The sequence below is a fragment of the Vicugna pacos genome, chromosome 25 (assembly GCF_048564905.1).
Source record: "Vicugna pacos chromosome 25, VicPac4, whole genome shotgun sequence".
NCBI lineage: Eukaryota > Metazoa > Chordata > Mammalia > Artiodactyla > Camelidae > Vicugna > Vicugna pacos.
In genome coordinates, this window is record NC_133011.1 from 32393169 (window position 1) to 32419760 (window position 26592).

The following is a 26592-nucleotide window of genomic DNA, read 5'->3' on the forward strand; positions in this document are numbered from 1 at the left end:
TCAAACAGACTTGCAGATATTCTCCAGGCATTTTTGCTTTAAGGCTGGGGGAAAAAAAGGGGGCGAAGGAACTCACGGGACTGAGGAGGAAATGCTACAGAGACATAAACTCCGGCAGCACCAGCGATGGTTCAGGCCCTTCCAGAGGGCAGGTGTGTGGCCGTGCACGGGACAGGAGTTACTCAGAGTCAATATCAGAGAAACAGGAACTTGGGCAAGACTCCCTTGTTAGTTAACAGAAAAGCCAAATGGGGAGCAACGCTCATTTCTCCAGTCTCTGTTCAGCGATGCTCTTCTAACACCCAGCTGTACCAACCTTGTCTCCCCAGTCTGAGAAGGGTCTCATCACCTCCGATTTAGGGGGCTTGGAAGACTTACCTGGATGCAGTGATCTAAACGATCACTAAACTCATTATTATTTTGCTCAGGAACTATCACGTGACGTTCGCGTGGAGAATTTCATGTGGCCAGGACCGAAGAAGAGTTATTCAATAAGTAATCTGCAAGATTTCCCCTTCTCTCTCTCCATAATGGGTAACGGGATTTCTATCTTCGGCTACTGAGCCCGTCCAACCCCTCCCCCCACCGCCCACTCCAAATGCTTGGTTTTTATGAGGAAGAATAAAGCTGATGGAAAGAAAAGACAGGACACATGGGGGGATGGATTTGTATAAGAAACAAGGATGCTGTGTTTGAGAGAGAAGACAGCAAGAGGCAAAAGGAAACAAAGCTCACCACAGAAGGGAGAGGGAAGCAAAGAGAGAGCCAGAAAGCTTGATTTTTGGAGGGTTATTGGGTGATAAGTTGGAAAAAAAAGCCTCAAGAGAGGTTTTGAGATGGTAGCTTGAGGCAAGAAGTGAGAGGGAAAGGAGGGGCAGGAAGAATAAGGAGGGTTTCTAGGCAGTGTCGTCACACATCCCATGTGATGTTCTGTAAGAGCTCTAAGGGAGCTGGGGGGCTGGGGGGCTGAGGGGCTGGGGGGCCGAGCTAGTCTTTCATTTGATTGTTGTAACGTTAAGCTCATTGCCATATGAGCACCACTTATGTCTGGGTTACATGAAGAAGGGGTTTTTCCAGAGTTCGACTGAATCCTGTGGTTTTTAAAAGCCAGAGTCCCTTGAGCAGACAGTTCAGGATGATGGCACTATAAAATGGTCAAACTATTGGTTTTGGGGACAGACAAGCCCGGCCACTTTTGTCAGCAGGAATAGAATTAAAAACAAAGACGTCTGGCATCCTTGAGAATAAATTGGGCTCAGATGTCAGGAGGACAAGGAGAAGTACTGGGCACCCCACCACCAGCCCCTCAAGCTGCCTTCTTTTTCTTGAATTATTTGTGTACATTGTGCTTTGGTCTAGAATTTGAGTGTTTACCTTGTGATCGTCTTCTGTTTCATTTGTTTTTGTCTTTTGCACTCAGGTGGGGACTCAGAGAGGATAAGAAACTTGCCCAAGAACACACAGAAAGGAACAGTGCTTTGTTGGGCTGACTCCCACTTTTTTTTCAAACTGTTAGGAGAAGGGAAATCAGAAATACCCTAGACCCTTTTTGTGTAGGATTAATGATCACTAGATGAGCTCTCCTTCCCCCTGCTGACCCCATGCAAAGGCAGGAACATCGCTCAGAGTTCTACACATTTTTCATAGCAAGCAATTTACAACACAGTCAAGCTGCATACTTACTGTGTGAACGGGACACCCTTTTCACCCTCTGGCAGATGTATGTTGCATTCTTAAGAAACCAGGAATAGTATTCAAGACAGTACCTAAAAGTTTCAATTAAAGTTGAGAGCAATTATTAGTCTTCGTGGCTATTGGACAACAACCATAATTTTTTTAAAAAAAAAGTCATAATGGCTAATTATTCACAGTAAAGAACTCCCTCTCCATTTTTCTAGGGTGTGGGAAGAGAGACAGAGAATGAGGCTGAGTAGGAAAAAGCTTAGATGTTAGAGTCAGAAAGACTTATTTTTAGTCATACCATCATTACTTACTAGGATGTGTGATTTCAGGTTGACTACTCAATTCTCCAGACCTTGGTTTTCTCATATACAAACAAAAGGTAATAATAGAATCTACACTCACAGGGTGTCCTGAGGTTGCCAGGCGAAAACGTTTGGGAAGTTCCGGACAGCGCCAGGCTTACCATAGGCGCTCGATAAATGATGAAGTTCATTTATGTATTTTTGTGTGTGAGGTGGAGTTAGAGGGCAGTGCTGTCCTAGTTAACACTGCAGCAAATACTTCGCAAAATCATACCCTGCCCTTGGCTGGTGGCTGCAGGGACTGCTTCAAAGGGCTCTGATGAAAGGCCCTTCCTAGTGATCGCACCGTTAGGAAGAAGAGTTTCCAGTGCAGGCTGTGTCCCTGGCTCAACGTCGGACTCTGGGACTCTGCTTGCCTTTCCATCCTTCACCCGAAACATGAGGAGCTTGCGCCAAACATTCCCTAATTTCTCCTCCATCTCTATCATTCTGTGATTCTGGCGTATTCTGGGGAGCAACTAATGGCTCCTGTAAAGCTAGCTGGAAAGATTTCCCAAGCTCTGTTACCTTCAGTTTACAGGACACTATAAAACTGAGGAAACTGAGGCACAGAGATGTTGCTGCTGGAACTCTTGAGGAAAAGTCAAAACTCATTTTCAAGAGCTAAGCAGGTGCTGCAAAAGGGCCAGGTGTTCCTGACTCGGGACAGAGGTCAGGGACAGTGGCCTCCCACCTTTGCGTAGCCACGTGGAGCTCTCCGTGGTCCGAGGACATTCCAGACTGCCTCTCACTCTCCTTCTCTGCACATGCTGGTCCTTTCGCTGGAGTAGCCTCTCCCACCTTCTGCCTAGAAGACTCCTATTCCTCCACAAGCCCTCTTGGTTATTGCCCCTCAGGCCCCAACACCCGTATTCAGGGTCTGCTGTAGTACATGTCACTGCTTTGTGATTTGTCTCTTCACACGGCCAACTTTCCCGCTAAACCAGGGTTTTTTTAATCGCAGAGGCTGCGTATTCAACAAGCACACTGAGCAAAGCCAGCCTCTCACGCTGTTTTTCTCAGCCTGTGCTCAGTGCTTCCTATGCGATTATAGAACAAGTCACTGTTAGGTTGAAACCCAGGGGAAGGAAGGGATAAGCTCAGGTTTACAGATGCTTCCTCATTTCTCCAAATTTAAACTCAAAACTTTTTCCTACAAACTTCTGCCTTGCTCACTGTCCTTCCAGCCAATATGCCATATGGATTTTTCAAATGTGATTTTTTTTTTTGGCCAAGGGGATAAGATTGATGGATTTTGCCTGTGCATATGACTTGATTCTGTCACTTACCACATCATATTTTAATTTGGGCTTATGACCATTTACTCTTCCCAACTATGAAATCCTCAGTTTCTGAGTCCACTTCTGAGTCATCTCCATATAGTGCAGGCTCAGCTCAGTGCAAAACTGATCCATAGCAGAGACTTGACATGTGTTGTTGATTTAAAGAGCAAGTTAGAGGAACAAGGATCTACCAGTGGGCAGATTCGGTAAGAAAGTATTGTTGCCAAAGTTTTCTCTTCTTTCTCATCAGCCTGTGCGGTGGAGCCTCCACCATGCTTGCTAACACCTTTGGGTCTACGAGTCTTGCTTAAGTAGAGGAAGCATCGGCACTGATTGAGGGATCCAAGTCCAGGGCCAGAAAGGGGTGATGGAAGAAGGCTGCAGATCTGACCTTGGGGCTCAGAGCCAGTGGATAATGGAGATTTGAAAAACTGAATGATCTCATAAGTAGATTTTGAAAATAACATTAAAGATCTGAGAGACTGGCCTCATATCATTGGAGTGGAAATATTTATATATGTTGTTTGGCTCTGGGTTTACAGCCAAGGATAAATACCAGAAGGAAGGACAGCGTGTCAGCATTCCAGGCCAGGAAAATGCCCACACCTAGTCCTTCTTAATATAAGATGGGATCTGCCTTCTAATTTTCCTTTTGCAACTTTCTCACCGGGTCAGTAAATGACTGCTAGGGATTTATGAGAGAACTGGAATTTAGGTAGACATAACCTCTGATTATTATCTTCTAGCGAATTTTGCCAGACTGAGGGGTTCAAGGACCACTCAAAGTCCTCTGCAATCATTTCAGCAGATGTGACACAACTCAACTTGACAACACTTGACTCGACTCCGCTGACTGTGTCATGGCCTGATCTTGGCTCTACTGACCCAGAAATGAATGAGGTCCCACCTGGCTCTCAAGGGGTGACAGTATAGTAGAGGACTCACTGGAGTGTCCATTCCATGAGGTACCCCTGTCACCTGTGAGTGGATTACTTAATGTCTGACCACTTAGTGGCCTGCAGAGAAGCCACACAGAATAAGAAGACTATAAATACTGGTCCAGGTCACCTCACAGCCTCCATCCTGGGGTCTCTCTTCTGGCTCATACAGAGGCATTGCTGGAAAAAGCGGCACAGCTCCATCAGGCAAGGGTTGAGCTCCTGGATGGCCAGTGTGAGAGGAGTAGCTGTCATGGCCCCATCCCTGAGGCTCGGCTCAGGACACCCTAGAAGATGCAATCCCAGACCATTCACATCAGTAAGGATTTAGCAAGCATCATCCCTTTGACAGGGACTGTGCTAGGTGAATACAGTCTCACCCCGACCTCAGGTAGCTCCAGACCAACTGGTAAACATGGCGTTGTTTCACATGGTCAGGTAAAGCTGCTGTGAGAGTTCCCGGAGACAGGTGGAGAAGGGTGGGGATCTAGCTCCTGGAGGAAATCAGAGATGGTCTCACTATAACAGAAGAACCAATCTGACTCCATACTGGATCTATTCCTTTAGTTCTAACCCTTGTGCTCTGCTGTTTGTGCTGAGTCATGCTGGCTCCATGGCTTTGTAAAAGAATGTTGCCTAAAGCCTGAAATACACAGGACAGCCCATTCTCAAGGCTTGACCTATAAAAGTATAATATCTTTCATTTAAAGAGAGATAAAAAGTTACAGAACAGAAAATAACAATTGTCTTGTTGGAGGTTTACAGGAACATCATGACCTGACCCACGTGGACAGCTGCAAGAACAAAGGATTCTGGCAGCAAGAAGTTTGCAACAACCAACCACACCAAGAGTTTATTGCTGTAGGATATCAGTTAGAAAATTCACTTCAAATTCTTTTGACTGACTATATAAATCCCAGCCACAAAGCCTTTCTCAGTCCTTGGAAAACATCAGTCCTTTCCTGCCTCAGTGCCTTTGCATTAGCTGTGCCTCTGCGTGGAATGCGTATTTAGAGGCAAACCTTGTTCAGATGCCAGATTCTCAATTAATAAACTCCTCTTGAATGATCTTCCCAGATAGAAGTCATCTCCTCCTCTCTAGATGCACATGGAATTTACTGCTTTTTCTCTTAAGAACCTTACCACTTCCTTCTTAAATTGCAATTTTTTTGTACATATGGAGAACCTTGGGAGAGGTAACATAAAGGAGTGGAATAAACACAGGCCTTGGAATTAGATCTCGGCTCAAAACTTAGTCACTTTTTATCTGTAGGACTCACTAAAATGGCTGAATGAAGATAACATTGCCTTCCCTGCAGAAATACTGTGAAGAAAAAGTAGGCATAGCACAGTATCTGGCCCACAGTAGGAGCTTAATAAATATTTATTGGGTGAGTAAGTGAATGTCAAAAGTGGTGGCATAAATTTCTGGGGATGGGCAGAATCATTTACTGGAAGATGCCAGAACCCCTTCGTTTTATACTTCTATTTCTCATTAGGTGGATGGATAGATGGATGGATGGATGGATGGATGGATGGTTGGATGGGTGGATGGATGGATAGAGCTATATAAGAAGACGCAGATGCAGATATAGACATGGACACAGACAGATATAGTCAGCTTGCTTTGTAAAACTCAGTCTGACAGCTGCCCCCATCTGCACCACTCATGTGTTTTTTTAGAACCTGGAGGACAAAAGGGCTGTAATTTCCTCCAGTAGCACAATCACGTCTTTGTGCCTGAAAGGCCCATTCACCATTCACTGCCAGTTGAGAGGGAGCCTGAGGCAGATTGTAGGGGATGTGAAAAAGGAGACGGTGCAGGCTCCAGCAACTTAATAATGCCCTGTTGACATATGCCTGGATGGTCCAGGAACATTCCAGAAATTAGTATAGAAAGGCATCCAGGAGCGGGAGGGGCCTGAGGACTCAAACGGCTTTGAAGGACTCACTTTGTACCAATTTCTTTCTTATAGAAACTGGCTCCACAGACAAAAGGGCAGTGGGATGTCCAAACGCTGGAAAAATGCTGGGTAAGCCACAGAAACTTCAAGTCCTGAGCCTCCATCAGGTGCAAGGCCAGGAGATGATTTCCGCTAGAATTCTGTAATAGTTCAGTGCGCAGGGATGTCCTTCCAAACAGAGCAAAACTAAATGACACCCGGGGGTGGGAATTTTGGAGTCGTCCTTCACTCCTGCCTCTCCTGCTAACATCACGCTCATCATAAGAACAGCTTCCATTCGCAAAGTGCACAGAACACGCTCAATGGGTGTTCATTCAATAAAAGTGGATTGAATTAACTTATGTGGTGTGCTCCAGTTCCAAATCACTGCCACACACATTACTTACCTAATGCAAAACCCTGCAGGGAAAAAAAGACATTTTTAGTGCCCACAATAATTGTCATTATTCTTGCTTTACCACCAAGGAAATTGAATTCTGGAATTTGAGGCCACCTCACCAGTAAATAGTAGAGCTAGGATTTAATCTCAGCAGTCTGAATCTAAATTTGCCAAACAAACCTCTTTTTATTATACTGCATAACCTTGTCCAAAGCACACACAAACCATGGGAGGGATGGGGCGCCGGCACGTACTTGAAACCTGGTGGGGTCCTGGGACCACGGCTGGCGCTTCTCCAGGGATAAAGGGCCACCCGGCAGGGACATCACCTGCAAGGGCAACGATGGCCTCGCAAAGGTCCAAATGACATGGGTTATACACACAACCAGAGAATCACAACATCTTAAAGGTAAAGAGTCTGAGAAATCTATCAGACAATTGTAGCCAAGAAAGAGGGAGTGCTCTATGCAAAGTCATGGGGGCATTTAATAGCCCAGCCTGGCAGTTCTCCTGCCTCTTCTGTTAGAACCAAGAAAGTACAATAACAAGCTTAGTCTGCCCAAGCCGCCCCGCTCCCATCGCGTCCTGGCCCTGAAGCTGCAGTTCCCGCCCTGGGGAGTGGGTTTCCCTTTCTGGGGGCACGTGCTTACCTGTCTGTGGATATCTGGGGGCCGGAGCCTTGGTAGGACGCTGAGTCTGTGTGCCAGGGGTGGGTGTGTCTGGGATGAGAGAAGAGAGAGATGAGCTTGAGCATCTTTTGAGGATGCGCGAGCAGGAGAAGAGCCCCGCCGCTACCAGTCCTGCCTGGTTCATCCACTGCTGCTCATCGAGCCAGGTACCTGGCAGGGCGCTGAGGATGCGGAAATGAGTAAGAAATAGAGCTCACAATGGAGGCTCTGCCAATGTCAAGGAGGAAACGGGCAAGTCCCTCGGTAACTGTGATCCAGTGTGTTGGGGCCATCGGAAACCAGCTGACGCTGGCGTGACACGACGGAGCCACATGGGAGAGCAGTGGTGATGCACGGGCCATGTCCAAGCACGGCGCTCCCGGGTGAAGGGGACACAAGGTGCTCTTCCTCCAGCGGAGTCCGGCGCGCACACTCACCCCACCCCGGGAACGTCCACTCCCGCGATAGAGTGGGCTCAGCTCAACAGCTCTTTTGATCCTGTCCATAAAGTCCTGAGTTAAGGGCCACTTTTGGGAGTGATCGTGATATCAAGATTCACGCCTCTGGCAAGACCAGTAAAGCAGCCTTCTTATAGGGAATGAGGGGGAGGAGGGTGAAGCGGGCCATTCGCTCCTGTGGTTAAGTGGAAGGAAAGGGGTGAGGCTGGGGTGCACTGTGACACGGGTGGGGGCTGGGGCAGGTGACATCTTCCCTGGGACAGAAGAAGCACAGCCATTAGTGAGGGGAACCGGCCTTCCAGGCAGAGGAAAGAGCTCCAGCAAAGACGCTGAGAAGTGAGTGGAAGGCAGTCTGCCGTGGCTGGAGCCTGGAGGCTGAGGTGGGGGGCGGGGGGCGGTCTCAGAGCCTGGGCTCGAGGGCACGGTGCTGCAATCCGCTTGGTCTCTATCAGGCTCCTCTGCTAGGCTGGTGGGTGAGACAACGTTATACCAAACTGCCTCAGCAGCAGAGGTGAGCAGCCTGATGCATTTACGGCTGACTGTATGCAGGAGGCCCAGCTCCAGGCAGCAACCTTGTCATTTTCTCAGAGTGGGTCAGCCTCCTCTTTGGATTCAGATACTGAGGGGAGCCCCTGAACACAGATGGCACTGTTCTATCTTAGAATAGATGCTTTGTTTCTATGCAGTTCTGGAAACTGAGCAGCCTTGACCACACCCCAAACACAGCACGGACTTGTCTGCGGTGGCTATTCACACTTTCACTAAAGGACTGCAGAATTACAGAGGATTAGGGCTGCAAGGGGCCAAAGGAAAAAGGCTGGCCTCCGGGGGATGCCGGGTTTGCCACAACCCTTCCTACTGTGTCTCCAGAGGCCGGCGCTCTGCTGCCGCTGTGGGCGCAGTGGGACAGGGTGGTGGCCATTGCCGTTGACTGAGTGGTTCCAAGGTGCCGCGTGTTGAGCTGCACACCTGACAGCCATCACCTCACTGAATCATCACAGCCACTCGGAAAAGTCGGCATCGCCTCCCTCGTTTCGAAGATGAGAAAACCGGGACTCAGAGAAATCAAAAGAACCACCTAAGGAGACAGCGAGGGTGGAGTCAGGACTCTGCCCTACTGTGTCTGAAATAAAGCCCAGCGCGCAAAGCCTCAGGGCCCGCTGACTGCTGCTGGGCCTCTGGCCAAACCCAAGGGTGTGTCAGTCTTTCTTTTTCCCTATGCAGTTATGCCACGTGTTTCTCTGAGTAAAGCCATCAGTTTGCATTCCCAGATCTGTTTGTGCAAGTGAGATTTTTGAGCACAAAGTCAAGACTTAACATTTCCCTTTAAAATTCATTTGCTTCTTCCCCTCTATTTCTTAAGGAATTCAGGCAACTCAATCAGCTGTCACTGAAGGCCTGCTGTGTTTCATGGGAACCGGAGATTACGGACACAGGTCTAAAGAGAGCACAGCCCGAAAGGGAGGAAGGTCAAGTTCACGGACCCTAACAGCACAGCAGTGATGACAGTTACCATCCACTGAACACAGAAGCACAGAAGAAGGGCCTCTGGCTGCAGAGATCAGAGGCAAAGATTTTAAAAACACATAAACCATTTTTGTCTGATTATAGGAGTTGAAAATATGCAAAATTTATGACACTCAAGTGAAGAAAAAATCAACATCCTATGTACTCCCCAGATAGAGTCAAGGTTAACACGTTGTGAATTTCTCTTAGTCTTATTTTATTTTTTATTTTTGTGTGTGTGTCTATTTATCATACACATGCACATGCATACACACATAAATCCACACACAAACACAAAATTGGAATCACACTTGACAATTTCCCAAGTGCCTTTCAGAGCGCAGGCCTTCCTCATACTATATGATGACATTTTAATGTGTATATCAGTATATTTGCATATGTAATTAATGGAGGTGGGAGTCAGCATCCTCTCTTACCTGAGGTCAGGCTGGTCCAGGATGGGCTGTCAGGTGCGGCCGCTGTCCTAGCAGGAGACCAGGAAAGGCTCCTTGTGTTCGTGGCCTCCTCGGACTCTGCAGATGCTGGTGTGGACGTAAGCGTTTCCCAGGGAGGCCCTCCAGGGGTTTTCTCCCTGGTGACCTGAGCCCGGAGCACAGGCAGTGTGGAAGCCCATGCCTGCCTGTGGGCTGTCACCCTGGGAGTTCCGGCCACCTTCCCGGTAGCTGCACAAGTGACAATAACAGGGCACGCACCTGCTTGACCACTTTGACTCAGATGTAAAATTAACAAGACAGTGAAATATAATCAAAGGGTACATGCAATGCACACACATAATACAGATAATCCAGGGACTTAAACTCTACCCTGAACTGGAATCAGTGGACCAAACTCAACTTTGTTTTCCTAACCACCAATTAAAAAACATTCTCCGAATTCCGACGACACTCACCAAACAGCTAGGGTGTGTGTTTGGGGGATGGTAGACTCTGTCAAATTTAAGAAGTATGTTTCTAATCATGCGACATAGTGGAAAGGTTACGGGGTTAAAGGTGAAGAGAACTGGACGTGCAAATCCTGCTCCCACCTCCTCCATGCTGTGAACTTCGGGGCAAGTTACTGAACTCTTTTTAGCTTAACCATTAAAAGGGAGGAGATGATGATGGTGGTGGTGGTGATGAGGATGATGGTGTCTGCCCTACAATTCCACAGGATGGGAATTAAGACAAGTCTTCCCTCATTGGTCTTTTTAAACAATTATCAGGCACTTTCACTTGTTCATTCTCATGGTAGGAATTAAATTTCTTTTTCAAAACTAATCCTCTGAGAGGATTTTAAGTCTATACGTTAAGTGGGAACAGTCGTCATCTTTAGAATACTCACACTTCTCATTCAGAGCACGGTGCATCACTTTATTTATTTGAATGTGCGTTTATTATTCTCATTCAAGTTTTGCAGTTTTTCTTATATAAAACTCGCACTTTCCCTGTTTGGGTGATAGCTAGGTACTTCATGATTTTTCTGGCTACTAGCAATTACATTTTTTTTCATTTTATACTGGAAAGCTTTCTAGCTTTACAATTACGATGATGCTGGATATATTACCAAACTCTTTTCTTGTTAGTGAAGCTAATTCCTTTTCCTCATGCCTGTCTCCCTGCCTGCCTGACTTTTATCAGTTATTAACCTCCTCAGGGGAGCCCCCTCTCTGGGCTCTCCAGGGCAATAACTCTTTGTAAACTGGATCATAATGATCAGTTTACTTGTCTACATCTCTCCCTTAGATCTGTGAGTTCAGGAAGGAAAGGGAACATTGATGGAGCTGTGTTTTTTATTTTAACAGCTAGCCTGGGATCTGGTATTAAACGCATGTTTTGATGAATGAATGAATGAGTGAACAAATGAATGAATTCTGATGACTCTGGTCCATTGTTGGAACTCACGGAGACGTAACTGACTTTTAATGAAAGACTTATCACAGTTGTATCTTATTTCCAAATAGGATAAGCACGTCCTTTACATCCAGTGACAACACCACGGATAGTCTCCACAAAAATGATGGGAAAAGAGGAACTTCTCAGCATGTCATCGGCAGCTGTTTTTCACACTGGCATCAAGTCATTAACACATTCTTGGCGTCATTATCCAGCCAGCTACAAATTAATCTAACCTTGCCATAAGATGTTGACTTCATTTCACCATTTACTGTGAACTTCAGGACAGATACTGCTAACTGCTTTGCTGAAATAAAAATACCTAATATTACAATGTACTACAATTATATAAGATGTTATCATTGGGGGATGCTGGCTGAAGGGTACCAGAGAAATTCTGTATTATTTTTGCAGCTTCTTGTGAGTTTTAAAACTATTTCAAAATTTATCAAAATAAACATTAGAAAGACTTTATGCCAGTGACATTTGCTGCCTTTGCTTATATGTATCGAACCCGTACTGGCTCACATCAATCTCCTACTTAAGGGATGCTGAAGAAGGAAGAGGCTGGTGGAGAAGGGATAAGGGAAGGATTTCACGTATGTATCTGGTCTGAAAGGAACTGGAGAGGGCAACAGGACAGGGGAGGAAAGGGTGAGAAACCCTACCCAAGGCTGGGAGGGTGGAGGAGGCACTGCCGGGGGTGGCACTGGTCGTGGCTCTGGTCGTGGCTCTGGTGCGAAGCTCAGGAAGCCCGTCCGTGTTCACGGTCTGCCCTCCCTCTGAAGGAGGAGTTGTCTCTGTTCTGGAAGAGGTTCTCGGAGAAGACACTCCAGTGCTCTGGGGTCCGTGCAGGGGGCTTGTCCCTGGTAGTGTCTGTGGGCTGGTGGGTGTGAGCTGTGAAGTCCCGGCCATGCCCCTGGTAGCTGCACATTTGAGGAGACAGGCAACGGCAGCTTTACTTTGCCTGGCACTGTGGACACAGAGGACTGTCGAGCCACTGAAAGGTCATCAGACAGCAACGATACAGAATGCAGAGATTCAAACCTTAATCCGAATGGCAACTTATGTCCCAAGAGGAGGGTTTCTCCTTGAATGACAAATTCAGCTAAAATATCCATCTTTGAAAATGCCGTGTGAAAAAGCACTGTGCACACAGTGCAAAGCTGTCAGATCAAAAGCATCAGACACCTGACGTGTTTCCTGAACGGAACCTGAATCCCGTCAGAGTCCTTGCCCACTTGGCAGCCCTCAGCCCCTCCACAGCTCTGGAACTGTCCCTGGAAGAGGCATTAGGTTTGCTCATATGCCCTGTGGGTACGACTAGGGACCAGAGGTGAAATTTGGAGGAATTAAGGGCTGCCAGAAGCTACCAGGCAGGCAGGCCCCCACAGAGACAGCAGGAAGGCTTAATTCAGAAGGAGAATTAATGGGTATGCACAAGACAAAGGACTTCGGACCCTCTGCTGCTGACTTGGGAGTTCTGAGCAGTGAAGAGTCATAACCCAATCACAATATCACTCTTATGGCAAAGGATGGACATTGTGGAGAAATAAGAGGCAGGGTCAAAGGAGATTCGTTTGGAGACTATTACAGTAAAGGTAGATGACGAAGACTTGATCTAAGATAATCATAGAAGCAGCAGGTGATCTTGGAAGAGCAGCCAGAGTCCAGAAAATTTATTCAGCTAGAAATGACAGTTAAGTGTAGGGGAGAAAGACAGCTTTAAGGTGGTTCTAAACATACCACCTGGTGCTAGAGAAAAGGCAGGAAGATGGGTGGGTGTGTGCATGGAGGGGTAGAGAATGGTTGGGTAGTGCCTGGGTATCACAGAGGACCAATGTCTACAACAGGGACACAAATTGAAATACCTACCAAAGCCAGGTAGTTAATATGAGGGGAAAAGGTGCAAGGCAATAGGGAGCAGTGAGGACTATGGAAAAGAGGAGAAAGGTGTCTTTCCTAATGGGGAGGATGGGGGCAGCAGCTGCTCAACTCCAGTTGCTTGTTGCCATGGGTTAGGGGGAGGATTCAGGGCTGCCAGATGTTTTGAAAAAAAAATCTAGAAATGCAAAAAAGGTTTTTAAATGATGAAATCCTCTGATTTTAACACAGTACAGCTAAATAAGCACCTGAGGACAGCATTCAGTGTTCAGCTTGCTGGCTGGGACCCTGGTCTGCAGACTGTATAGTAGGAGTTTGGGAGGTTTACACTCACCCAGAACACCAGGCATGCTGCTGGTAAACGTGTAATTGATAACGGGAGATTTTTCCGCCATCTCCCAGAAGTCAGAAAAATTCCTTCCTGCAAAAACCACGCCGAGAGTCAAATCTTGGGCTCACCTGCCGAAGGTTTGTGTATAATTCTTAGCTCAGTGAGCTTGTCAAAGAATGGCTGATGGTTCACCTGACTTTCCCGTCATCACACAGATGAAGATGCAGTCGGATTCATTCATTTGACTCGCTGTAAACAAACCGGTACATAACGGGACTTAGCAATGGGTCTGAAGCTGTTAAGCCTTTGGTTGAAATGAAAATTAAGCAGGAAACCTCTAGCTCAGATGCTACAGGAAAATAAGGCTCACTCGTTATTTAGGAGCCCTGATTTTCAGGCAGCCCTGATTTTCTGGATTTTTTTTTTTTTGAAGAGTGGGGGTGCAGTATAATGTAATGCTAAGGGCAAAGCCTCTGGGGTCAGCTGCTAGGATTACAACGTTAGCTCTGCCACTGATTAGTTAAGTGAACATAAATGAACTGCTTCACTTCTCTAGGAGTTCACTTGCTTTAAAAAGGGGAAAGTTCAAATCCCATAGTCCCTTATTTGCACTTTCTAAATCCCCAAAGCTCTGTAAGATGGAAGGTTTTGTGTGAGTTTGATATCAAAACTCATTTGGTGGCAAAACATGGCTTTGTCAATCCCTCTTTAGTGTAAAGAGTCAACCATTTTGCCAAATGACTATGAATGTGTTTGGTACATAGCAGGCTGTCCTGGATGCTGCTGGAGGTGTTATGTTATGTATGGTGTAGACACCCTATTAGACCTTCAAAAGTGAAAACTTCTGAGTTTCTAAACACACTTGTCCCTGAAGATGCTGCCTGAAGGACCGTGGACGTGTGGTTGGACATCCCTGGTGGGATGGCAGTGATGATACAGTGAGATAATGTGTGTGAAACTCTTAAGTATGGTGCCTGGCAATAGAAGAGCTCCGTAAGTAGTCATGGTAATAATAACGGTTATTGTTAGCATGGTCCTATTATTATATGTGTTAGCAAAGTGACCAAGAGCATGGGCTTCAGGGAAGCTATAGCTCAGCGGTAGAGCACATGCTTAGCATGTATGAGGTCCTGGGTTGCATCCCCAGTACTTCCATTAAAATAAATAAATAAATGTAATCTTCCCCCCAACAAAAGAGCGTGAACTTCAGAGCCAGATCACCTGGGTTAGAATTCTATCTCTGCAGAATGATTTGGGCAAGTGGGTCTACCTCTCATGTGTCAAGTGGGGATAAATATGGTAGCTACCCCATAGGGTTGCAGTGAGGGTCCAATGAAGGAATCCATGGAAAGCCCTTAGAAGAGCCCTGGGCACCTAATGATATTTATTATTATTTCTTTTTCTTCTTCCCCCACTACTTCTATAGCAGTAGTTGCTCCGTAGTACACAGCACCATTTTTCTGATGAGACCATGTATTAGGCCATTGACTAGATCTGTGCTTTTCAAAGTTAAGTCCCCAGGGGAGGGTGAACTGGCTGAGGGTTATATGAAGCCACCTTACAAATGAGGCATTTCTTTCTCAACTGTATGTCAGACATGAGTTTAGGCTCCACACAGACCTAAATATGAATTCTGAACCAACCTTGAGCAAAATATTCAGCCTCATTGAATCTCAGTTTTCCTATCTTTAAAATAGGAGTATAGTTGTCCAACAGAACTTTTTTTTTGAGTTTGCTTCTACTCCCCGAACTTTGAGCCTTGGATTTTTTTCTCCAGTTTTTTGGACCCCAGGACTAGCACTGATGGGAAGATGGAACCTTCAAATACCAGTGGCTGAATCGGGACCACACTGATTGTCTACACAAAACTTACATTGAAGTTCCTGGAAGCCTGGCCTATGGTAGGGGTTTGGGTTGGAGGGTTTACTAGGTTTCTGTTCCATGATGAATGCCAAGTCTCAAACTCACAAGCATTTTCAAGACGAGCACACCTGAAAGAATGGAGGTCGACTTAAAAATCTCTGTGAGGTAGCTGGTAGAATTTCCAATGACGTCCACCAGGAGGGCTGTGAAATCTGCAAGACAGATTGGAGAGGCTTAAATTTCTGAGAATTGGTTTAAATTTCAGAAACTTGAGGGGAAGAGAATATTGTATTTGGATTTTTAAGAGTAGATTTGACAAGTCTGACTTAGTTCAGTGTATTGAAGAATATTAACAGTCATAAAAAGAATTATTTAAAAAAATTTAATTTCAGGCAAGCAGAAAACTTTTGGTTCCATCATTATAATCCCCTTTCTCCTCCCATTGCCCTCTCCCCCTCTGATCCTCCTCTGCCAGCACGAAGAGCTGTGCGAGTCTGTATTGTTGAGTAACAGTTTTTCTGATTGGTTTTTGCCCTGTTATTTCATCTAATTGCTTCAGGATACCAAATCCAACAGACAGGAAGCAACCCTACAGACAAGGGGTGTACATTTTCATAATTTCAGATTTTCAAATTGATACCAAACTTAGTGATGGGTGATAAATTATGTACTATCAAGGAGACAAGGGCTCTATACAAAATAGAACCAGCAACCTTTCTGCCTGCCTCCCATGCCAAGAAGGCTGATGGGAGGAGATTGGGATAAACTTACATTTTAAGAAATAATATCTTTGAGAACATTCTCTCTAAAGAAGTCTTTTGAACAAGGCTTGACACAGTGGGTGCCACTGACCAATGGAAGTTCCTAATACACTTCTTACCCAAATGGCTGCTGCCTCCTCTGCTGTTCATTTATGGTTTTACAGGACCCAGCAAGTTCTTGGCTTCTAAAGCAAGGGGTGTGTATTCTAGGAGCCCCAAACAGTGACTTTCGAAAGAAGAAGCCTCTGAGGTCCGTTGGGTAGTTCCCATCAATGTATAAATGCCTCTTTTACTCAGTAATGGGATTATGAGCTGGGGTGAGGGGTAAGCTGACTTGAAAATATAGAACCCAAAGAGGCATGAAAATGTGACAACCAGTGGATGTACAACACGGGACACAAATAGGAGGTGGGCACCATTCTATATGAGGCAGAGCCATGGTGCCCTGCCATCTTACACCTGTGTGGATGCATGGTTTCTCCTGGAGGGGAATGTGGCAGTGCACCTATGCAGGTGTGCACACCTGGCCACGCAGAAGGTAGGCAAACTTGGGCATCCTTCTCTACATCTCCAAGACAGATCTGTTCCTAGTCATGTTATGGAGACTGAGGAAGAACAGTATTTCATTTCTTATGCCTTCTCCTTTCTTTCTAATTCTCAAAAGTCTCCTTTGTTTATTAATTCATCCAACTAATAAATACTCACTGAGTGTTCGCAGTGTGCCAGACACATGTTAGGCACTGGAGGACTGTGTCAGGCAACATCTCTGCCCACCAGAGACTGAGATTAGTGGGAGAGAGAGCCGCATAAACAGATCAAAAAATCACAATCCATAATTGCAATCCACTAGTAATACTGCATAGAAGCTATGAGCATGGTTCTGGAGCCCCAACACCAAGGATGGAGTCCAGATTCTGCCCAAGTTTCAGAGAGATGATGGAGAGTCCCCATCATTATAATCCCCTTTCCCCTCCCATTGCCCTCTCCCCTTCTGATCCTCCTCTGCCAGCACAGCTGCCATTTGAGCTGAGATCTGCCTTGTGCTAAAGCTCCTATTCATGCCTAAATTCCCACCTCTGCTCTTACTCAACGTGTTTTTATCAATTCTCCCTTTAAAACTGCCTTCACATTCTGGTCTGCTTGGAAGAAAATCAGTTATCACTATCTCAAAGATATTCTTTGTTTTACTGAAAATTTGAGTAATCTAATTTACTAGCAACACTTAGAGATGAATGATTTCTGACTACTTTCATATATAAATAGAAAGTAGGAGAAAAAACCCTTTTTGTCTATCTTACTGGTAACGATTTATGAATGTACTTAGCACGCAGTGTTGGCAAGGGTGTGGAAAAACACATGCTTTCAAACATTATTGGTAAGAATGTAAACTTCTGCATGATTTCTAGAGGAAATTTTAGCAGTTTGAATCATCACAAAACCCTCTTCCTGTCAGACAACAATTCTATTTTGAGGACTTTATCCTATACTGATAATTCGGCAAACAGTCCAAACGATTGTACACTAGCATCATCATAGCATTGTTGATAGTTGTTTAAAAAATAGTTTCCATAAAAGGAGATAAATTAAATAAATTATGGTACATTCTTTCAATTAATACTATGAATTCATATGAAGGATGAAGCCTATTTATATTCATTGGAATGCAATTTTTTTAAGACATGCTTATTAGTTCAAAGGTGGGTTATAAAACTTCATGGAAAACATAGTAGACACTGATAACTGTCTCCCAATATCCGTCGTCTCATTTTCCTGCAGTAAGAGAATGTGAAATTTCAGTTGGGCACATGGTGGTTTAACATAATTGAAAGTTACATGTTCAAGCCTGCTTTGCAGGTGGGTGTGGCCAAATGACTCAATTCTGGGCAACAGAAGTTCTCTAGTGAATGGACATGCCTTCCGATTCCTTTCTCCCCTTCCTTGTAGCTGGGATGTGGTGTGGTCACAAATCACCCTGGACTATGAGAACAAGGGCCAAAACTTGAGGAAGGCAGAGCAAAAGCTAGAAGGAGCCTGGGCTCCTAAACCATGAACCCATCAGACCAGCCCTGGACTGTGTGGCCCAGACTGTCACACATGAAAACTTTCCCTTCTATAAGCCACCTTATTTTGGGGTCTTTTGTTATAAGAGCCTACCTTGTATTCTAAATAAGACAGAGAATTTTAGAGTAGATGGGTAGGTGGATGGAGTAGGTAGGCGGGAAGGAGAGGTCGGTTGGAGAGGTGGCTGGCAGATGGCTAAGACGGATGGGTTAGAGAGAGGTGGCTTAGACCCCCTTGGGTGATGCGATGACCTATGGATGTTGGGATATCAGGAATTTCTGATTTTTGGATTATACTTTCCATGTTGTATGGCATTTTAACATCACCATATATTATTTTTTTAATCAAGGAAATTTAAGCTATTCTCATTAAGCAAAAACACCGTCGAAGGAAGGCTATATGTTAGAATTGAGAATATTCAAAAGAAAATGATCCAGGTCTGAAGATTATCCACGAATACACATCCCTGCCCAAAGATTTTGAACAATGGCAAGATGTTGGTCTAAGTGGCCCCAGGTAGCGATCTGAGGGGAATCGGCATCAGGCACTCCGTGGAAGTCGCCGTGGCTTACCACGGGAGCAAGGTGCTGTTTTATTAGTAGTAATCATCTCTGGATCAATTCTTTTTAAATAAGCATTTCACATGTGCAGAAATACACTTTGGCTCACCAAACAGAATCACAGAATTTCCCAGCCGATGTGCCTTCACTTTGTAAATTTTATTTTTATCATTCATTCCGTCAGGGCAGGGACCCAATGCCTGCACTAAAGTTGGCCCCCAGCAGGGGCTAATGACATAGTGAGAAAGATGCAATCATGAAGAACTTCTTCCCTCACAAATGTAATTTGCGGACAAAGCCCAGAGGGTGAGTTAACTAAGACGATGGTACTTATTGCAGGGCCTGGCAGCCAGTACTCGTTAACAATGATCATTATTCTCTTTAAAACGTTCACAATGTTGGTCCAGAAATACCACCTTGGGGAATCTATCCTCAAAAAGTAATCTAAAACAGGGAAAAGTTTCATGCACAAAGATATCCAATACAGGATTTTTTTATCTTAAGAAAAACCCAGAATCCACCCCAAAATTCAACAGCATACTAGCTAAGAAAATGCTCACATTCATAGGTTATGTAACTATCACACATATTTGCAAAGAGTTTGTCATATCATGGAAAGTATTTTTAATATTAGGTTAAGTTGGGGAAAAAAAGCAGGAGGCTTTTCATCCTTCAGTCTTTGTTCTCTTATAGTCTATTCTTTAACAAGCAGCCAAAAAGATCCTTTTAAAATGTAAATTAGATCACGTCGCTTCTCTGTGTGGATAATCAAAATGGCTTTTTTAAAATTTAGAGTAAAAACTGAAATCCTTGTGGCAGATTATAAACTTCTACGTGATCTGCAACACCCTTCCTGCCTTGCCCCTACAATTCTGAGCTCATTTCCCAGGACTTTCTGACTTAGCTCACCTGTTCCAGCCACACTGGGCTCTCCAGTCCTCACTTTGTTGCCTGGGCTTTTGCCTGGAACACTATGTCCCCACATACCATAGGGCTGTCTCTCCACTCCCTGCAGGGTGCCCCTCAACCCTCACCTCATTAGAGGGGGTTTCCCTGACCACCCTGCACACAGCAGCCATCCCCACCATCACTTCCCTCCTCACCCTGTCCCCTGCTTCATTGTTCTCATGGTCACACTATTAGCCAACCTACTGTGTGTTTTCAGTTTATTCCTGCACCCCCTGTCCCTTCCTACAGAATCTAAGTTCATGAGAGCAGGGGGCATGTCCACTTCACTCGGGGTGGTGCCCTCACACCTAGAAGAGTGTCTTTCTAATAGTATGGGCTCAATAAAGAACTGTTGAATGGTTACATTAGTGGGGAGAGAGTAATTTTCATTTTTACTTTTCAGGATTCTCTAAAAATGAGGAACATGTCATACCCTTAATGTTTAACTATAAAAATAATACATGAATACACTGTCATTGAAAAAAAATCAGATAATACAAAGTCCCCTTAATCAACACTCTTTTTTTTCAACATAGACTCCAATCTTCTTCTCAGAGGTAATCACCAGTCTGGTGTTCAGATACATCGATATTTTTTTACCAATGATATTTTATTCCATTTACTTACTTTGGTACTCTCTAGCTAATATTTCCATACACAGGCCGCATCTGGCCATGTGCATCCATTTGTGTGCTGTCTACAACTGCTCTCCAAAGTTTGGTGATACAGTAGACTGTTCAACCATTTTCCTAATGATGGATATTCAGACTGTTCTCAGATTTTGCTCTTAAAACAATGCTACATTTTGTTCTTGCCAATTTGTGCAGACATAACTATTTCTCTAGAGTGAAAAAAAAGACAAGAAAAGAATTTTCTGGGACAATGAAAGTGCACATATTCAAGCATAATGGATATCACTGTGTTTTCCGATCTTAGCCTGGGAGCCTGATGGTGAGTCCACCCACCTGATAAGTCGCTGGTCCCGTTGTTTAAGCAGTAGCAGTACCGCGTGGGGAATCGGGCCAGGTCCACAGACCTCAGGTGAGAAACTGCGAAGGGAAACGAACCACACGGCATCCCTGACACAGAGCCCGGCCCTGCCAGCCCGTGGCCTGGCATCGTCACCACCAAGAAGAGCCGCAGCACTCACTGTTGTAAATGGCCACCGCGAACTTGTGGAAGGCGAAGGAGCTGTAGGAAGTGATACTCAGCAAGGAGAAGAACTTCTTGCTCTCTGCCAAAGAAAGCGAGACAAAGAGACAGCAAATGCCTACTAAACAACAGTAGAGGAACAGCCGTAGAAATGAGTAAACTGATACTAGAAATTAATAATGCAATAAACAAGTGAAAGTAACAAATAATTAAAATGGAGAAGAATAAACAAGATCAAATCGAAACAAACCAAAAAAATGTGCCTTGGCTGTATTTCCTGATCTGTCCTTAAGCTCTAGAGATTGTTTAATAATGCATTTGGGGTCAGAAACGCCTGCGCAGGCCCCGTGTGAGGAGCGCGGCTTGCTCTCAGACTGTCGGCGGACCTCCTGCTTCACGTGGGGGTTTTCCTTCTCACCGTGAGCTAAGTAGGGCCCAGTCCTCCGCTCTGAGCACGGAGGAGCTGACACACACAGACCTGGCATGTCTCCCCCAGGCCACCAGGAGTCCAGCAGTGAAGCAGGGACGAGACAAAAATGGACCCAGATTGTGCTTTTGAAAGAAGCGGTCACCTTTTAAAGCTCTACTCAGCATCCCGTTCACCAGCTCTGTCAGGTTAAGTGCAGACAGATCAACCGACCTCACAGGCAGCTCTGGAAGAGATTCAAAGATAACGTCCTTGGCAGGCCTTTCTTGGCAACCGAAAAAATTTCCTCATTTCCAACATTCAGGCAGCTGTGCCTCCTCTTTGGACATTTACTGAACGTACACCCTGTGCCCGGCACGAGGAGTTGGAAGATAAAAGGCAGTTCCTGTCCTCAGGAAGTGACAACCAACGGCATACACTGTGACGAGTGAGAGCAGGTAGACGTCCGGGTGAAACACAAGGAGCACTTACTTTAGGGAGTATTTCCTCTCTGCATTTGGAGGGAGTCGAGGTTGGTGGAAGATGCTCATATGTAATTTATAAGCCCTAGGAAATCACAGGCGTTCTTGATGCGCTGGGTGATACAAATGATGGCGCTGTCTCATAGAGGATCTCAGCTCCTGACTGGCCACTGGCATCCCCGGAAAGATTTTTCTTTCAATTCCACAATTCTGCTGTTTGGGCTCTGTCCTTAGAGATTCAGGTTTAATAGGTCTGGGAGGGGTCCCAGACATCAGCACCTAAATCAATCAGTCAACCAATGGCCCAGATATTGTTAGCGTGCAGCCAAGTGGAAGGCTGCTGCTGGATTAAAATCTGCCCTTCTCCCAGCTTTTCCCTGAAGATTTGGAAACAACGGTTGACAAGGAGGAAACAGTGTTTGATGTTACTCTTTATGTTTTTGCAAACATTGTCCTTTTCAACTCTTACTTAATGTTGGGATAACTGTGGATAAAGCAATCTGAGGACTGGGGAGATGCGGTTGCCCTGCTGTGGGGGTCGGGAATGGAGGTCCAGAGGGGTGGGAGAAGTTGCCTCAGGAGCCCAGGCCACCCATGGAGCACTGGGGGGGGTGTGTGTGAGGTGGGTGATAGTCACCTGCGGTGCCAAGAAAAGCTACTCCCTTTTCTCTGCTCTCTTCTCCTCTAAGGCTAGACACTGGGAAGAGAAACGGCTTCAGGAGAGAAATGGGAGACTTCAGCCCCAGCCCCAGCCCCTACTCCTAGAGAGTTCTCAGAGGCCTATATTACGGCTGCCCTATGCCTTAGCGATGTGCATCACTGGGGGCTCTGCAAAAAGGCAGGCCCTGGATCCCTCCCTCGGAGACTCTAGTCCCTTTGGGCTGGGCATGGTCTAAAAGTCCACAGTTGAATAAACAGACAAGGTGATTTTCATGCAGGGGTTCTAAGGAACCCCATCTCTTTACTGGGTTGGGAAACTGAGGCTCAGAGAGGAGAAGAAACTTGCACAACTGACCCTTGCTAATGAAGGGTCAGAACCTACTTCCAAAATATCAGGTCACTTGTCTTCTCAGCCAGTTTCATGCCACCAAAGAAGAAAATGTCAAAGGAAATTTTGAAATGCCAAAGGCATTCATTCATTCTTCACTCATTCAATACGTACTCACCTAGGGCCAAGCAATGTGCTAGGTGTTGGGTATAAAGAGGTCAATGGGAAAGGACAGGGTCTCCACCTCTACAGAGCCACTGCCTGCGGCTCAGAGGGACGAGGAGATTCACGTGTAATCCCACGTGAGGAGTGCCAAACAGGGAACAGCAGGATGCTGTGAGCGCCTCTCTCAGAGAGCCCAGCCTGCTCCAGGGGATGCAGGAAGTGACATAAAGCCGAGACCAGAACGATCAGCTGTTTGGGATTAGATGTCATTTAATCATACTGCATTTGTTATATTATTGTTGTAATGATGACTTTTTCATGTCGTATTCCACTGGAGAAGGGCTTTATGTCCATTTTATACATGAAAAACCAAGGCACAGAGAGGCTGAAAATGAGTTATACTATTAGAGATTAAGCCAGATTTAGGGCTGGTCTAGTTACCTGTTGCACCAAGGAAAGCCTCATCATTTTCCTTCTTAACTTCTTTATTTCCAGACACTGAAACAAAAGTTTTTATGAATAAAATAGTATTGTGGAAGCACAGCCTCACACAATTTATAACATCCTTAAAAGTCATCTTGTCCAACACCCCTGCTGAAAGATGCGGAAATCGAGGCCCAGAGATGTTAAGGGATGTACCTAAATCCCACATCTGGCTAGTGGCCCTGTTTCTCCCTCCCCCAGCTCCTGGCAACCACCTTTCTTCTCTCTGCCTCTGTGAATTTGACTATTTTAGGTTCCGCAAAGAAGAGGCATCATGTAGTATTAATCCTTCTTTGACTGGGTGATCTCACTTAGCATAATGTCCTCTAGGTTTATTCATGTCATTGCAAATGGCAGGATTTCCTTCCTTTTTAAGGCCATATAATATTCCATTACGTATATATACTGCATTTTCTCTTTCCATTCACCTGATGGACGCTTAGGTGGTTCCCTCTGCTTTTCATGTGCTCTGTTGGCACTTAGGCCCAGTCAGGAGTTGTCAGCCAGTGTGGCCTTTCACCAACGACCAGGCTTTTTGGTTCAGTATCAGAGCCAAAGGGTTAGAGGTGGGCAGCGATGATGACTCTCCTCAACTAGCACATGGAACTGGAGCTGGGGGCTTATGCTACAACTAAGCAAAGTCTGAGACAGACATTTATTACCAAGCAGGCCAGACGCTGTCAAGCAAGCCGACCTCTGGCTTGGGAGAGTCAAGCTGTCTCCCTGAGGTGGCCTGCGGGTCACTCTGTGTGAACAGGAGCAGCTGCAGCGAGATCTGTGGGAGGCACCCTAACCTCTCCTGCTACCTGACCTGGCAGCAGAGCCCTCCATGCAGGTGAGGGGCCAGGGTCACCTGGGCTCTGGATTCCCAGGCCTCAAGGATGCTATAGGCTTCTGGGCTGGCAGGATTCCTACACCCGTCGAGTCAGAATGATGAGGCCTGGGCTGCGATCTTCCTAAACAAGAACTTTTCCTGAGTACTGCTCCTTGCATGAGGAGAAATGATTTCTACCACTTCTTTTTATAATTGCACACCCGTGGGTGGATTTTGATAACGATATTGGAAGCGTGAATGAGAAACTCCTGAAGCAGGGATTTCTGAATAGGATGCTGTGTAGAGGCATTTTAAATAAATTGCTGGGCAGATAATATAAAACTATTGTTCCCTTTTGGGATCAAAAGACTATATGGTGGTATCTTTAAGATAGACAGTATCGGCTGTCTTCATACTTAGCGATGCTTCAGATTTTATTATCTTTTATCCTTTATGAGCCCCTGCGAAGCAGAAATTGTTGCTTCCATTTAAAGAGAAAATTTAAGGCCCCAAAAGGGGAAATACTTATTGAAAATTATCCTGCTTATAGACAAGAAATTGATGCGATTGGTGTCCCCTGGGGAAGGGAAGTGGTTGACTGGGGGAACAGTTAACTTTTATACACTTTTGTACCTTTTGTATTTTGAACTATGTAAATGTACTAACTAATTAAAAGTAAATAAAAAATTTTAAATAAAGAGCGATTCCCACTCCCGCCCCCTTCCCCAAATTCAAAAGCGTTCAAAAACTTTTCCTGCTTGTTTGCCAAAGATTTAGGGACAGAAACACAGCTCCCGACTCTGATGTGTCCTTTGTGTTGCCATACCTTCACTGTCTTGCTTCACAGCCAATATCAAACCATCAAAAAATAAAAAGTCAAAGAAAGGTGGAATTATGACAGAGGTGGTGCTGGCAAATAACAGTATCTCCCATTATGAAATCTTCTGCTGCTGATAGAATGTCACAGTCCTTGCGGATTTAACCAGATCGTGGGAACTGAGGTGCACCATGAACCGTAAAGCATCGAGCAGCTCATGGGCACTATTACTACGACTGCCAGAGCCTGAGATACAGATACAATCTCCGCCTTACAGACAAAAGGAAGTTCAGAGAAGCCAAGGAATTTGCCCCAGACAGAGTGCCCATTTGCCTGTTGTAGGTAGGAAGGTCATGGCATTTTCCTTCTTGGCTTCTCCTTTAAAGGCAGACACTACAGTGAAAAAAGCTCTCATCAGAGAAATGATAACCCAGACATAACAGCAGAGAAAATTTAATCCAAAATAATCCTTTTAAAGGTGGGAAAATTAGGATCTGGACTTGCTTAAAATCTCACATGTGGTTTGTTCATTCATTCAATCACTTAGTCGTCAAATATTTGTTGACTAACTATAATAACATGAATAACTGATGGTCTTATTACAGAGCTAGACTTGAATAGGCATTGTCTAGGCTAGATGCTGGGGTAGCAATGATGAACAGATGGATACAAATTCCATCTGCATGGAACTTACAGTCTAGTTGGGAAGGCAGACATGAAGGAAGCAAAGGCTCATGGATATTTTTACAATGTTCGATGCTTTGAAGGACATTTTCGATGTATGTAATAGGGAGCATGATCTAATCTCAGTGGTATGAAAACCGTCCCTGGGAGGTGTCATTCAGCTGAGATCTGAAAGATGAGTAGTATTTGAGGAGGATATAACTGGCCGAGGGATTATTTGGTGTATAGATAACAGTGTGTGCCCAGGGTCTGAGATGGGCATGAGTATTACTTTAAGAACTGAAAGAGTGGGGGAGGGTATAGCTCAAGTGGTACAGCGCATGCTTAGTACGCATGAGGTCCTAGGTTCAATCCCCAGTGCCTCCTCTAAAATAATAATAATAATAATAATAATAATAATAATAATAATAATAATAATAATAAATAAACCCAATTACCCAATTACTTCCCCCCAGGACCAAAAAAAAAGAACTGAAAGAAGGCCAACATCATGGAGCATAACGGATGAAGGAGATGGGGGATTGTAAGAGCTGCAGGTGCCACGGGGGGCTGGGTCACGTAGCATTACATGACTTGGGATAGTGTCCCAAGAGAAGCAGTAAGTCACTGAATACTTCTTGGGAGGAGGAGGGAGAAATGAGGGGGGAGCTTGGAAGAGGACTTCATGAAATTATGGAAAGATGGCCCAGGCTGGTGAGCGGAGAACGGATCACGGAAGACGGGAGGAGAAAGCCCTCCTGGTGCCGCAGTGAAGAGGAGACCGCAGTGTGGACAAGGGAGGTAACAGTGGAAGTGAAGGTAATTCTGTGGCCAAATGGGACTCAGATGCAAAAAGTCAAGTGACAGAACCAGAGAAGGGAATTTGCTGTTGCCATTTCAATCAAACTCATTTAGGGTTCGGGTTCTGGGCTGAAGTGCTGGCTGCTACAATTCTCTAAAGCACAACGAATATCTGAACTTAGTATAGAGAACAGACGCTTCTTGTACTCCGACCAGACCCACCTGTGTTCCAAAGGGACAGGACACATGCAAGGCCGACGCACAGCCTCACCGGAGGACCACGCAGCGGGAAGCCCAGCAT

General features: G+C 45.3%; 1 protein-coding gene across 1 annotated transcript; it reads right to left on the bottom strand.

The window, feature by feature from the left end:
* On the bottom strand, nt 1–26592 carry HHLA1 (HHLA1 neighbor of OC90). Its single transcript, XM_006208003.1, has 16 exons — nt 26514–26592; nt 25161–25220; nt 22198–22257; nt 21245–21325; nt 20671–20754; nt 20486–20569; nt 15319–15402; nt 13520–13576; nt 13325–13417; nt 11781–12038; nt 9658–9903; nt 7239–7307; nt 6843–6917; nt 4376–4532; nt 1684–1766; nt 1–44 (listed from the first exon to the last, which is right to left on the bottom strand). The coding sequence occupies exons 1-16, from the start codon at nt 26590–26592 to the stop codon at nt 1–3; spliced, it is 1614 nt and encodes a 537-aa protein (XP_006208065.1).